At 37.0% G+C, this 15,169-nt stretch overlaps 2 protein-coding genes across 2 annotated transcripts in view; both read left to right on the top strand.

The window, feature by feature from the left end:
- Nucleotides 1-714: 714 nt before the first annotated feature.
- On the top strand, nucleotides 715-3,026 carry LOC128873383 (uncharacterized). The gene is made up of 2 exons (XM_054116941.1): nucleotides 715-846; nucleotides 1,217-3,026. Exon 2 carries the CDS (start codon nucleotides 1,254-1,256, stop codon nucleotides 2,994-2,996), a length of 1,743 nt encoding a protein of 580 aa, XP_053972916.1. The 5' UTR covers nucleotides 715-846; nucleotides 1,217-1,253; the 3' UTR covers nucleotides 2,997-3,026.
- A 3,625-nt stretch (nucleotides 3,027-6,651) lies between these two features.
- The window catches only part of LOC128873174 (transmembrane protein 114), a 40,977-nt gene continuing 32,459 nt past the window's right edge, over nucleotides 6,652-15,169 (top strand). Inside the window, exon 1 of the mRNA XM_054116537.1 lies at nucleotides 6,652-6,995. The gene's annotated coding sequence lies outside the window, so the exon portion shown is untranslated. The remainder of the gene's footprint in view (nucleotides 6,996-15,169) is intronic.

Raw genomic sequence — 15,169 nt, forward strand, 5'->3', positions numbered from 1 at the left:
AATAAAAATTATCATAATTGTACGGATAATTCATCTTCAAGGATGATCTGCAAAATTCTAGGCTATGGTCAATAAAATTTGCATTAGGCGGGCAAATTGCTGATAAATTGAAGGCTCTGTTAATTCGAATCAATTGAATACACTTTGCCAGCGTGGATCTCGCATGCGAAATTCGTTAACGAAAGTACTTCTCGACATTATTTAAACTTTAGTAATTAAATGTCGAATATAAAGCATTAGCACGATGTTACAAATTAATCAGATAAAAGAAAGAAAGCGATGGAGTGTAAGCGATAAAAAAAAGAATAACAAAGTACACTAGAAAATTGAGTTTAGTAACGTTAGTCATAAATATTTCGAATATTTATTTTTTCATACAATATACAATTCGTTATTGAAGTAAACGTAACAAATAAATCATTATGCGGTGTTCCTGTTCGATTATTGGAATAAAATTTTATTTATCTCCTGTATTACGAAGAATTTCATTACTAAACATTATTAAAATCAATAACATGCTTTTTCTTGGACAAGAAGCAATAACTTGTCATTTGTAGTATATAGAAACGATTTTTCTTCGCAATCAGATGAAACGTTATCGAATGAATTAAAGTTGCATAATTTGCGCGCCAGTAATGCTGCACTTGACACAAATGAAATTGTCTCATGAAAAATTAGCACGAGCAAAAGTTTTCATTACGTTCAGTCAGCCGTCGACTTTCTGCTCGTACTCGTGATGTTTGCGCTATTCAAATTAGCTATGAGTTAAGAAAACATAGAATATCATTGCAACGACATTTAAAATTTAAAACTTTGACATTGCAATTTTGGTTCGTCCATTAAGTTGTGAGTGTCAATGTCTATTTCTTTGTAACTATTAACTGTGCAATATCCATGAATTTGTTATTATCCTTGCTCATCTATGTAAATAAGAATACAAGTTAATTAACACTCGTCTTTATCGACACCTACTTGTGATGTTACCCGATTCACCATTATTTCATAAATTATAAAATGAAATAATATGTTATTTAATATAATGTTTCAAATCATTATGAAATAAAATAATATTGTGTAAAAGGGATAACCCAGAATATATCAGTGGCGTCAACAATAAAATAAAACGACTCGTATAGAAGTAACTTGTATGCGCGAATGCCGATCTTAAATTTTTTTCTACGCGTCACTATATAAGAATCAATCCTCAATGTTGCAGAATTTTTCTGTCATCAGCCAAATTAAGGAATTATCTCATGAAGGCTACTTTAATACTATCAACGCTCCTTTTGACGATGCAGGAAATGAGTCATTCGAAATACTTGACACCCATTAATCGGATACTCCAGGACGTCCTTCACTCGGCGAAAGCTTTGGACGTGCAGTTTATTATACAGGATCTTATTGAGAGTAAATGCGAGATCGTCGACGAGATATATAGATCAGTGTCACGAACGGTGCCCACGAGTTGCATTTCGTTCAACGAGTCAATTCCCACGAAATTGCCGGCCTTTCGTGCTTACGATTCGACGCTAATCGTGTACGTTTACGTCTCGAAAAGTTCACCAGATCGTCGTGCAATAGAAGATATCATACGCGTCATAGTGTACGATGACACTCGGCCAAGAGTTTTGCTGATAGCCATACCGGTAGAGCAGAACAACAATTTCGAGCTACTGCTGAAGCAAATGTGGCAGAATAGAATCCTTCATGCGATTATTTTGGAACTATCGGAATCCAATGGACAAATGACTGGGATGAGGATTCACCAGTACGATCCATTCAGAAATATCTACGAGCTGCAGACGTATACACCGAGCATCCAATGGTTTCCTGACAAATTAATGAATTTCCATGGTTATCCAGTCACGGTGCATGTGACCAATCGATTAGGCTACATGAATGTGACGACAAATTCTAAAGGGTATCTCGTTTCAATGTCAGACATAGACGCAGATGTATTACAAACGCTCGCTGAATCCTTAAATTTCACCATCGTTGCACGCTACATTAAAAGAAAAATCGGTATTACCCGAGCTGGTATGGAGTATGGGTCAGCAGAGATGCTAATGACGACGTTTCCTATGATAGGCAGTCACCAAAGACGAAAACTTAAGTTTACTTTGCCGATCAACTTCGAAAAATGGTGTCCGCTGGTACCGATCATCCGCAAGTATGATCAATACGTATCGCGAGCCTTCATTGGGATCGCTTTTAATTGCATTATCGTTATACTAGTCTGGTTCGCCTCGATTATTCTGAAATTTAATTCGAGACAGTGGAATCCATTGAACATCTTTGGCCTGATAATCTCCGCTTCCGTACTGATAAAGCCGAAAAGTATCACGGAAAGAATCATTTTTTTTATTATCATAGTGATTTCATCCATCTACTCGTCGCATTTATACAGGGATGTGACCTCCGCGAGTTTACGTGTCACGGACGAGATCGAGTACACGAGTTTCGATGAATTGTATGATTCTGGATTGATTCCCGTCGTTAAAACTGCATTATTCAATGACACATTCGAGGTTGACGACGAATCGTTCGTAAGATTGAAGGAAAAGGCGATAGACATGCCGTCGTCAAGGGAATGTGCCAATTACTTGGCAAAGTACAGGAACGTTACTTGTCTTACGGAGTGGAAACACGCGAAAATAATGATTAATATGCACATCCGTAATGGCGAGCCAATTATGAAGATATGCAAGAACCTTTGCTACACGAGCCCACCGTCTACGTACTATTTCTTTAAACATTCACCGTATGTTAATCGCGTGACAGATGTTATACTGCGCGTGGAGGAGGCAGGTATTCGTGAAATATGGTACAATAATAATTTCCGCAAGGTGGTATCGAAAAAGAGACATTTCATGGACATTGAAAATACTCAGAAATACTCGCTTGTCTTTAATATTATTTATATTACCGGCTGGGGATACTTAATCTCGGTATTGGTATTTTTTCTTGAATTAATCGTGCGTTTCTATAAAAAATAACGTTACGTTGAAATGTCGGCACGTGAATATTGAAATAATCTAAAATTAGGACCATAGAATTTAATGACCCTGTATTGTAGCTGTGTTCCGAAATGCCAACTTATTTTCAGCATGTTTGACCTGGTTACATTGCTGCAACATTTGTCTATGAAAGTAAAGCACATTGTTCTTTTTGATGTAAAACTTGTAGTAACACAACTTGTTGTAACACAAACTCTACATTGTAAGTAAATAGTTTGAGTAAATATCGATTTCGTTTATAGCAGTCAACCTTTAATTATCTTTGGTAGTATGGTCGTCTTTAAGAGTGTTTTTAATTATTTTTGTGTCGGATTCCCTCAAATTTGTGGATCTAACTTTAATAATCCTTTTGTTATTGTTACTTTTAATTTTAGTTTATTATGCGAAAAGAATAGCGTAGATTGTTATTTATTATTACGCGCTCTTTGACACTGCTTGTGATCATAGCAATTATGATAAATATTTTCAGGTACCATCTAATAAAACATTAAAATCAGTTTTACATTGTGTTAGTAAAATCAATTTACTAATGCATCGGTTCAAGAAAAACCATTAGCGAAAGAGTGGCTACGTGCTTTAGAAGTTTAATTCTATAATATGTAGAACTAATTATAATGTTTAAGAAGTAACTTTTACTCACTAGAAAGTAACTTTTTACTACAAAATGTATGTCTTCAATTGCAATTGTGCTAACCGACTAAAACTGTAATTACTGCTAATTTAGAATTATATTTATTTAGTTACTGTATTACTATATGCTTACAGATATTTTAGCCAATTTAAAAGAATTGGTGGGTGTCAGTTAAGAAGTAATGCGTGTCAAAGTGATATTGTTCTCATGATCCATAATATTGTGTTAATGAAAATAAAGTAATTCATTTAATCTATGAAACCTCTTATCCGATGATTTCCTGGAGAGATATTTTAGAGAGCGTATTCAACGCACCGATGAGAGTTTCAACAGTTTTTGTGGATATTTCCTCTTAAATATCCATAGCTTCTCGACATTTATTGAAATTGCGGCTTATAAAAGTGTACTTTTATTTATCAAATGATTCACTGGTGTTCTGAACAAAAAAGTATACACATCGAATCGAGTAGCTTCCTCCTTTTCGAAGTCGGTTAAAAATGACTAAGCACCATGGCAATAAATGTTAGATCTGAATATAAAAATATCATTCAACCCAGGACCATTTGAAAAAATCTAACATTGTTAAGATACAAACTATATTTACTGCATACGAATTGTAGAAGAAAGTTACGGGAGCGTCATACGATGCTGATATTGATTCGGTATATGAGTTTATATAAAAAGAAATAATTATACTTCTTAAATTAACGTGACAAATTACGGATAAAATATTGAGACTTTACAGTTATTTTGAAATTTACTATTTTGGAAATGTTGGACAATATTTTGATTGAAAATAACATCGAATTCTTTTTAGAGTGTATTATTTTGTCGAAAGTAATTATTTGTTGTACAAATAGAATCGAGGTTCTACAAGTTTTACATAAAAAAGAACAATAGGTGCACTATTTGTTTTTCAGACCATTTAACGAAGCGTAACACGTTACGCCAGGAACGAAAACTAAGGGAATGTGCCAATTGTGCCACAAAAGAACTTTCTCCATCAACGCAACTGTGTAAGTAAAATTGATAGAAAGATAGATAAATATACTAACACAAATAATAAATATAATGTTTAATATGAGTATAATATTTATGTAACAGTTTCTTTAGAAATAATTAACTTCTGCACGTTTACGGGAAGTAAGAATTTTTAAACTGATGATCGTCAAAACCGTATACATAGTTTTCATAGTCATTTTTATATTATTAATGAATGTTATTACTAAACTGCTGATTTTATGCATTTACGAAACAAGCTAATATAATAACTACATGCTAAACATAACCGAAAGATGTGTGTACTTATACAAAATGAAATCAGTATTTTTATATTAATTGCAGAATATATTCAATATAAATTATGTATATTTTTTGTTCTTGTTGAAGTAATTGTGGATTATCATTAACAATACTTATTATTTAAACAACGATGAAGAACATGATTTTGCTGTAATATCAATGTTTCGCGAATTATTTTCTCCATAGATCCAACGAGCCCTCGAATCAACCGTCACGCGGTTGTTGTTCACCCTTCCCCTTCTCTACTTTGAAAGGGATAAGTAAGTCGCGACCCTCGACCGACACAGGTATACGAGGGGCGAGAGCTCATTCTTCGACGATCCTTCGGTCGATATGGATCTCGCGATCGTGCGTCCGCGTCTCGTGTCCTTCCTTGTGTAGTTTCCCTTAGTTGTCGTAACTTGGTATTGGTTGTGGGTATCTTAGTTTGGTTTGGTTAGTTTTAAGGCATGCGTGTACGAGAGTCTCTCCTCTGCCAAAGAATTATTAATCAACTTCTTTTGCTTTGTTCGTAGGTCTATATTGGACTCGCAACTTCGTTCTCCACTTCGGTCACTATTACTTGATGTGATAAGTGAAGTGACCAACTGTGTAACTGGACAGAAAGGTCGGTTGCCGTCCTCCTGGTGGATCTGTATTCGAGAGGACGACAATCGGCTCCTCCGGATCGGTTCTCTACTTCCTGCATCACGTTTAGTGTAGTCCAAGGCTCCCGGCGCAGTGCAGTAAGTCCAAAGCGCAGTGAGACGGGTGCAAGTCGGGTCCTATAGTGGCTCCCAACGGGGTGCAGGGTGTGGAGGACTGGTTCGGAGGCGTCGGTCGTCTTCCTCTCGAGTCCAGATCCAACAAGAGGAAACGGGACTGACTCAGTAAGTCTAGTTTCATGGTCGCGTCGTGTCGCGATTTCCATTTAACTTCACCCTTAGTTCAAATAATTATTTGGCAGAGTCAGACTCAGACTGTGGAAATCAAAGGGAGTTTGCTTTCTTTGATTTCCATGGTTTCGTACTTAGTATTAAGCTCGTCGACTCTATGTAGAGTATGCATCTATGTATGTATACTCTATGTAGAGGGAGATCGAAGGAGCTTTGATTCCTTCTATCTCCGGGTCTCCAGTCGCAGCAACCTCCACGTGGTGAGACCTGGTAATCGGTATTACTCGTGACGAACAATCCTTTGTCGCGAATAATACCGAGAGCTGATGGCTGCGAACTTGTAAAGTGTAAAGTGTAAAGTATTTCAGTAACTAAGAGTTGGATAAAGAGTAATTAAATTACTTATTTTACATTTGCAAAATACAGAATGATTTATTCTTAACGATTACTTATATTTTTGCTAATATCTCTGAAACCGTTAGAAATATTGAAAAATGTTTTAATATAGAATTTAGAGGTTTATCGGTGTCACAAAGTATTAAATTTCACTCTTTCACGTATTCCTCTCTTTCACATTCTCTTTTCTACCTCATTCAACATGGAAATTTAACGCAAACGATAAATAGGTCTGACGTCGTATAAAAAGTTATACTTTAATAACATCATTATCGTTTTATTAATAAATACACAAACATTTATCTCGAATACCCAACAAGGTCCTTGGAAGAGCAAAAGGAATCAATCTCAAAGGAGGAATAAACGACGACGGTTTACCGAGACCGAACAGGTAACTACGAAAGTGCAGTCCTTAGGAACACCCCCTCGAGAAGGATAGAAAGGCTTTTTTTTCTCTTACTTAGATTCGCCGCTTCGTCGCATACATTTCCCTCCAGACCTTCCTTCATCAGTTTTCCCCGTTCCATTTCCTGCGGCTACCCCCACCGGGGAGTTCTCTGCTCCCGCTGCGAAACCACGCAGCAAGTAGTCGGTGGTACGATCAGTGTCGGACCGACCGGCAGTTTGTGTAGGTGGTGGTGTCCACGATCACTCTCACGGTTTATTTCTAACGCCCAGTTGGTCGAGACGAATAACCGGATAACCAAAGCGGCCGTCGAATGGAATTCTGGCTGTTTCATCATCGAACGATACCGCGGGAGAAAGAAAATTGAGGTGAGACACCATTGTCTACCATCGTAACACGAAGCACGTGTTTGGCGATTTCCCTGTTGAACCGACGTTCCACCCACGCTCCACGGTCTGGTTATAGTTCTTAAACTCGTGCTGCTTTATTCTCAATTTCTATCTCTCAAGGCTCGGCTAAGCTACAGTTTTTTTTTTTTCAACGACGACAACGTCGCGACACGGGTCGGAGTTTTGAAAATTAAAACAAAGTCCTCTTGGTCCAGATTCGTCTGCAATAGTGTGAGTAAGGACACGTGTATATTTGTTGGTTTTAAGATCGAATACATTCATTTTTATTTATACGTCGACATTTCGTTATTCCTTGAGAGAAACAGGATATTTTCTCGCATTTATAATTATAGAGATACAATGGTGTAAAAGTTCTGGAAGCGAGGATGTATTTCATTGTGGTAATGTGAATATTAGAAGTCTACTGACTATGAAATATATTAACGTTAGATGTACGGAGCACTGTCTCTATCTATTTATCTTTGTCAACCACGTATGCTGACTTTTATCCACATGAAGAAACAAGCAAACTTCCAAATTACTTCGGCAACAGATATAAAAAAAGCAAGCAATGTAGAGAATATATTTCGAACTCTGACAACCTAATGTTAATTAACTTTATTCTTGAGAAGTATACAGATGGTAGTACAGAGATGTCACGATTATGTAGTAGACTGTGCTCCGATTTTATCTTCGACATCGGCCTCGCAATCGTATAATTCAAGAGCCGCGAAATTCGTTTGTACTTGTTTGCGATTCAATCTTACGGTCTACTCTAACCCCTGGCATACTAAATTGCCTCAATCATTTTTGTTTTGGCTATTTCTAAGAGATGGTTGCGTTTCGTCATTTATAAGAATCTTCTGGCAGCAGAAGTCTATCCAGTAGCAGGTTTAAACTTGTTTGGAGTGAATGTGTTATTCGTCAGTGCTATTCAAATTTAAAATCGACTATTATTTATTTTCATGATTGGAATGCATACATAGAGTTAATATTATGTACACATTATCCGCTAATGTCCCATTTTTTGGACACATTTTCACACACAGAGACAGTCTTTTTGGTATACTATTGCACATTCCGTCAATGTCCCAAGAATAGAACGGGCTTTAATTTTTATATTTAAATAAAAACTATAACAACTGTGGCAAAAATTGATCCAGCTGGTTAGTATGAGTATCATTATACAGTTAATTCAATTTTCTTTTGTATTTCTGAATTGAGGCAGGTAATGGGTTAAATGAAGAACAGAGAACGCAGAATCGTTTCTTATTCCATGCTCGTCCAAAGTGGTAATTGGATGAATGACAATTAGCGTGTATTTTCACTTTATCAGCCTTCGACTTGGCTACTAGCTTATTAAGGTGTCCTCAAGGAGACGTGATAATCGATAACAAAAATGTGATCTTAAAAGTTCAGAGTGGATATAACAAGTCAAGGGTCGATATTCACTTACGTAGGCTCGATCACGCAACGTCTGTGGTCCTTATGAAAAAGGTCGAACGTAGTTTAATTAGGAGAAAAATTCTAGCATAGTCGTTAATTCGAATGCAAAGCTTGATAATCGCGTATGATAGTTTTCTTAGGAATGATAATCTTGTTATACGCTTGGTGGTGCGTTCTGGCTGCTGGTCACAGCTAATAAGCGCGTTAGCGTATTTTTGGGACAAGTATGAGAGCTACACGTACCTTGTTCTTTCTCTCGCGTTCATCTTCGCGTGTGACGAGTAATTACTCCGAGAAAATTCTATCAACGTATGATTAAGTGAGAATTAATGGAGCGACTGTTACGTGCTAATTCATGTTAAATCATCAACCAAGATTATCCGTGACAAAGTATCACTAAAGTTGTTTTATGCGAAATCAAATTATTCATGCAATTTGCATTACGAGTAATCGTTTAATTTTATTAAACGTTTCGATTCTCACTGTGGTCACGCTTTGGCAACTATTTTTTTTTTTGCAGAACAATTTAACACACGTTAGATCATAGTTTGCGTACTTTAACATGATTGAAGTTAATCTGTGACAAGCAGCATTATTACTGAACGGTGGATTCGATTTAACGTTTAATAAAGTTAAACAACTACTCGTAATGCTGATCGTTTCACTCGTTTGATTTGCAATTAAATATACATGATTATTAATTGTATAACGATGTAATTCAGGAGGAAATTTAATTGCTTTCAGGAATTACCCGCGGATTTATGATAAAATATATTCGCATAAAGTACACATAATTAGTAAACGTAAAACATGAGTTTGTGCGTCCACTACGTCTATGCTAACTCATTTGTGTTTTTTTTAGTAAAGAATTTCCTAAAACCACTTTGAGAAAATATTTTATAATTCAATTATAGCGAAGTAAATTTCTGAGCCGTTAATCCTATTTTATTCTTATTTTGATTTTAACATAAATTGTTATGATAATACATATTTATATGTACTTCTATATCTGTTAATCTTTCGATCGTAATCCAATTCCATTTCTATTTAGAGTTTTTCTATTAATATTTCTATCTACGAAATAACCACCGCGGTATTAAAGTTGCACTTTTTATTGTCCGCTATATCTCAGTGGTCTGTTGCGAAAGGTGACGAAACGTTACGACGTGTATTCCACAATTATTCGAGGTGGTTGTACTCGTTCTATTTACAACTCAGTCACGCGACATGATATTAAATCTCGTGGAACACAGCGATAACACATTTCCGATTTAAATTACGAATGGATCGGAATTTAATATTTCAATGGAGTTCCAATTCGTAATCGATTGCGTTTATCACTAGCGCAAAGTAATCGCACGATCTGACGAGGTACATATAATTAATGATTAAACGAACTTACAAAGTGAAGTTCAATCATGATTGTATGATGCGCCTCTTCCGAAGAGATCATAATTGTAGTACCTCTCATTGTCCTCAGTGTCGCCACAAATTTTCAAGCTTAGGGAGAAATTGTTTCCCTATACTCCGCAGTCTCGTACGCCGTTCGCGCGTCCGCGACCAACTTCATTCTTGAAAGCCTTGCCGTAACCATTATTATGGGTATCTCCCTCGAGATGCATGGGAGGGAGGGACTGATCTCTTCGGAAGAGGCGCATCATACAATCATGATTGAACTTCACTTGGTAAGTTCGTTTAATCATTAATTGTATTTCGCGCCTCTTCTTCGAGATCATAATTGTAGTTGTTTAAAGTTAGTTACGGCAACAAATTGAGACCCTAACATATATATTCATGTGTGTTTTACCAATTTTTTTTTTTTTTTTTTTTTTTAACAAACCAGGAACTTTCGAAACGAGATACAATGCTATTCTTTTAAAAATAATTGCCTTTCGTAAAAGGACTTAACATTCTGACACCGTCTCTGCAAATCGTCCAGTTTCTGAAGAAACGTAACCAATCATAAAAACGAGCGAAAGTTTCGGAATCTTTCGACCAACCTGCCGTTTTCCGTATTACATCAATGTTCACACCTTGTCTTTTTGCCACTGATGTAGCAGCGTGTCGCGTGCTATAAGCCAAAAACGTGTTAACATTTATACCACTTTTAGCCAAAAGGCTCTTTATCCACCTGCTTAGAGTTTGAGTGTCCACCACTTTGTGTGGTTTCTTAAATGATATAAATAATTTAACTACCGATCTACGTAGTTCTTTGGTTCTGTCTAAATAGGAAAAAATCGTTGAAGCTGCGCATACAGACTTATCTTGTAAATAGAACGGAAGTCTTAGTACTGGCTGTTTTTTTTTCTTTTCTTTTCTTTTCTTTTCTTTCCCCGGGCCCGAAGTCTTAATGGTATCGGGAATTTTAATTTCCAACGTATTCTGACTTGATCTATAAATATTCCGCGTATCAATTAACGACAGAATTTGCATACGGTGCTCCGTAACTAAAGTCAACAATGTCACAAGCTTGAACGTTAGTCGTTCTAAGCTAATCTTATCGTTGGGATACCACTTCGATAAATATTTTAACACAGTTCGGGGGTCCCAGGTCGAGTCATACCTCGGTGCTGCTGGCCTTAATTTTGCGACTCCTTTGAAAAAACGCTGAATATACTCATTTTGGCCTAAATGAGGTCTCAATATTAAAAATATTGCCGATCTGTAACCATTTAACGAGCTATGCGAGGCTCTTTTGTCCAATTCCACTGTGAGAAACTTCAACACCTCACTTGTGGAACCTGAAAACCGCGAATTCTCTTATACTGCACCGGGTAGTTGTACTGAACTTCCGAGTGAGTTCGACGGTTCGTAGAACTTTGTCCTTAGGTAATTCTATGGACATTTTTACCGAATCAAAAATTAGTCCCAAATATTTACACCGTTGCGTGGGAATCGCGCGACTTTTTTCCTTATTAATTATAAATCCCAAGTCCTGCAAAAGTGTTACAGATTCGCGAACATTGTCAGAACATTTCTCGTACGATTGATCGATAATAAGGATGTCATCGAGATAAAATACAGACGTAAATCCCCTTTTTCTCAGGTACGCTACCACCGGCTTCAATAATTTTGTGAAAACATACGGTGCTACATTTAAGCCGAACGGTAAACAGGTGAACTCAAATAGTTCTCCCTTATACCAGAACCGTAAAATTTTCTGAACTTCTTTTCGATTGGAACCAAATAGTAGGCGTCCTTTAAGTCTATCGTTGGCATAAAATTATTGCGACAATTTAATTTCTTTGCTACCTTCCAGTTTTCGATTTTAAAATGCTCAACGTGAATGAACTCGTTAAGCCCCTTAAGATTTAGTATCATTCTGAATGTACTATCCGGCTTAGGAATTAAAAATATATTCGACAAAAATTGTCCTTTTGACGTAGAGCATTTCTCGATAGCGCCTTTAGAGATTAATTTATTAATTTGTTTTTCGATTAAACCATGTTCGTGTTCGGACCATGTGAGTTCGACCGGAGGCCGGTCTTGTCTCGGATACGACGTGAAGGGTATCACAATACCCTGAACCTATTTATGGATCATCGAGACCTTGGTTACCTTTTACCTAGCATTATCAAATAATCTTAACCTCCCTGCTGGTTTAGCTACATCTTCCGATGAGATTAACGACGTCCCCTGTATTGATGACTCGATCCTTTGCGGTATGCAGACTTCTTTGTCTCCGTCTTGTTGGATGCTGCATGATGACGCCCGTTCGACGTCGTTAGATATTTGTTGAACGTCGGTTGATGTTCGTTCCAAATTCTTAGCCGTCTTTATTTTTTCTTCTAAATCCGTACCAAAGAGTCACTCATCGACCGAAGTATCGGAGAGAGTGTTCTTCAAGGACGAATTCAAACTCGCTAGAATAAGCCCTTTACGAGCCAGAGAATCCTCTCGGTGCACCGATGCGAGAAGTCTCCCCATATCGTTTAATTTTTCCAGCAACTCAAGTTTCTGAGAACTGTCCATCTTCAATGATATCGAGATCGCTTTACCCAACGCTGCTAGACTTGCGGCGATGCGTTCTTGCTTCTCAATAATACGATGATCTCTTTTAATAACGCCTTCTTGTACTGAAACCATAATTTTTGCGTTTAGTTTCGATACCCCGATAAAAGAGCAATTTTCTGGCGGTGGGTATTTCCCCAACAGAGCCTTGACCTCCTTTTCCGGTAGACCTTTTTTCAAAACCTCCGACCACCGGAGAGCTACGTCCTTATGCACCGCAGCGGCGGTTTTCTTATCTAAAACACGTTCAAAATTTCCTCTTATAACTCTACTTCATGTTCGGGAACTTCCGCCGTCTCGACCGCCGCGAGATTCTTTAATCTCGCTGTCCTTCTCGGTCCTCGAAACCGGTATCTCACAGATACACGATGATTGACTCGATTTTGTTGACCGAGAAACAGACGACTGTCTCGATGTGTATCGAGAACTAGAGCGTGATCTACCAAAAACTCTAAAATCGAAATTATCTCTCGAATAACTCGATGAGCGTCGACCTTCTGATGATCGTCCTCGAGATAGTGACCGAGTATCTCACGATCCAGCGAGTGTCTCGAACTATGGCGATGGCGTGAGCGACTACGTGACCCTGAACTTTTACCTGAAAACCATCGAATCGAGTTCCAATAACCTGTCTATTCCATTTTGTATCCACAAAGTGAAGTTTGATGAAACAAGCCACACACGTCTCCAAGACGCGTTTAAAGGTTACAAACCCCGGCTGTCCTAAATTTATGTACTGTTTTCTTTCGTCACACGAAAGATGTGCGTTTGGTAAGAGCCAAAGGACTCTGCACAACGACACAGCCGCTGGCAGAATCGACGGATGTCGATACAGTACTCGAAACAAGAATTTACAAAATTCTGTTTCGAAGCGTCTCTTATCCCACGGACCAAAGAAGTGGGGTGACCTCCCAACATACGCTGATCATCCTTCCTTCGATACAATTTCTCCTCTAGTCTACGAATTTTTCGATAAAGTCTGTCGTTTTCCTTATCCTCATCCATCGACGACGTCCTCTTCCTATCTTTTCGACCCATAATATAATATTCTGTAATTCGTTACTCAGTCTACGTGTGAAGACACTGACACAAAGCGAAAGAATGAAGTTGGTCGCGGACGCGCGAACGGCGTACGAGACTGCGGAGTATAGGGAAACAATTTTTCTCTAAGCTTTAAAATTTGTGGCGACACTGAGGACAATGAGAGGTACTACAATTATGATCTCGAAGAAGAGGCGCGAAATACAATTTGAAATTCATGATAATGATCGTTCGAGTATTGTTATATTAAACGGGTTTAATAATAACAGGTCTGACTATTTCATTAAAAAAATGTCTTGAATATTCTATAATTTTCTAGAATTATTATTATCGTCGTAAAATAAAATTCAGCCTGTCAAGAAGCTACAATTCTGCTATAAAAATAATCAGTCACGGACGAATTGTCGGAAAGAAGTTTATTAACTTATTAAACGTTTTATTTTCTTATCTTTTCGGAAATCGCAGCAGAAAACAAAGTTTAACGTTTTCCATGGAAAGAAGTGCAGAAGATAACAATCAGGGAAATATTCATAAATTCAGTTCCTTCAACTTTTTCAATTATCATTGTTATTTCTCTGCATCCCTGCATTCTTCTCGATGTTTTATTTTTTACATAAAAATGTACAAACCAATAATTTCATCTCTTTTGATTGTAGATACGTATGTAGATTAAAATGATTTATTAATGTTGAACGAAAAATATTTTTCTGTTTGAAGAGCACTTAGCTGTTTCAAAAGCTAATTTAATTTACTCTCACAACTATATGAATATTTTTTAAATGCTTCTTTAAAATCGGAAAACAAAAAAAAAGGATCGAATAAAGTTAATTAGCATCTTCACAGTTTAAATGCAATAAACTTTTCATTCACAATCAGTCTATTTGAACAACGCGAACAGAACACCAGAGTTTCACAAGTAACTTGCGATAATTAACAACTTCATCACATGACAAACAGCAGTTTCGCATGTCACGATTTGTTTTAGCAACTGATAGATCGACGTAGGGGTAGCTCTAGACATTTCACCCTTAGGCGACGGCGGGTTCAATACTCGACTACCCCTTGTTTCTGCGTTTGAGGGTAATTTTTCTCGATGCATTTCGTGACCGCTGTTTTCACCTCAAATGCAGTAATAGGTTCGCAGAAGTTAACATTCACTCCGATAGTAAACGTTCGTCCTTAATTAGAGTGTTTACAGTTAGCATTACGAATATTATACGGAAACGATGGAAATGCATTTTAGTCTCTGCAAGCTTGATATCATAATAACGATTTTGTATTACAAATTAGAGAAGACAAGTTGCAATAATTTTGTTTTCAATGTAGATATACGAAATTAATTATTGTTAAATTTGTCGAACAAACATCTATGAGCAAGGCAGTGGAATTAACATAGAAAGTTTATTTGGTCACATATAAAAGAAATAGTGCATGTTCAGTATTTGAAAAATAAGAAATACGTGTTTTTAATAAAAAAAAAAATTATAATCGTAACCAACGTGATGTCTGCAAAGAACTGTTTAAATGACAAGACTATAATCCAAGTGGATATATATATTGGGTATCTACCTCGCTCGTGCAATGCTAAGATCGATAATAATCGTCGTGAAACAGCATTGACACGCTTTCGTCCGTTTCATTCCGCCGAAATTGCC

This window comes from Hylaeus volcanicus, chromosome 3 (assembly GCF_026283585.1).
Source record: "Hylaeus volcanicus isolate JK05 chromosome 3, UHH_iyHylVolc1.0_haploid, whole genome shotgun sequence".
NCBI lineage: Eukaryota > Metazoa > Arthropoda > Insecta > Hymenoptera > Colletidae > Hylaeus > Hylaeus volcanicus.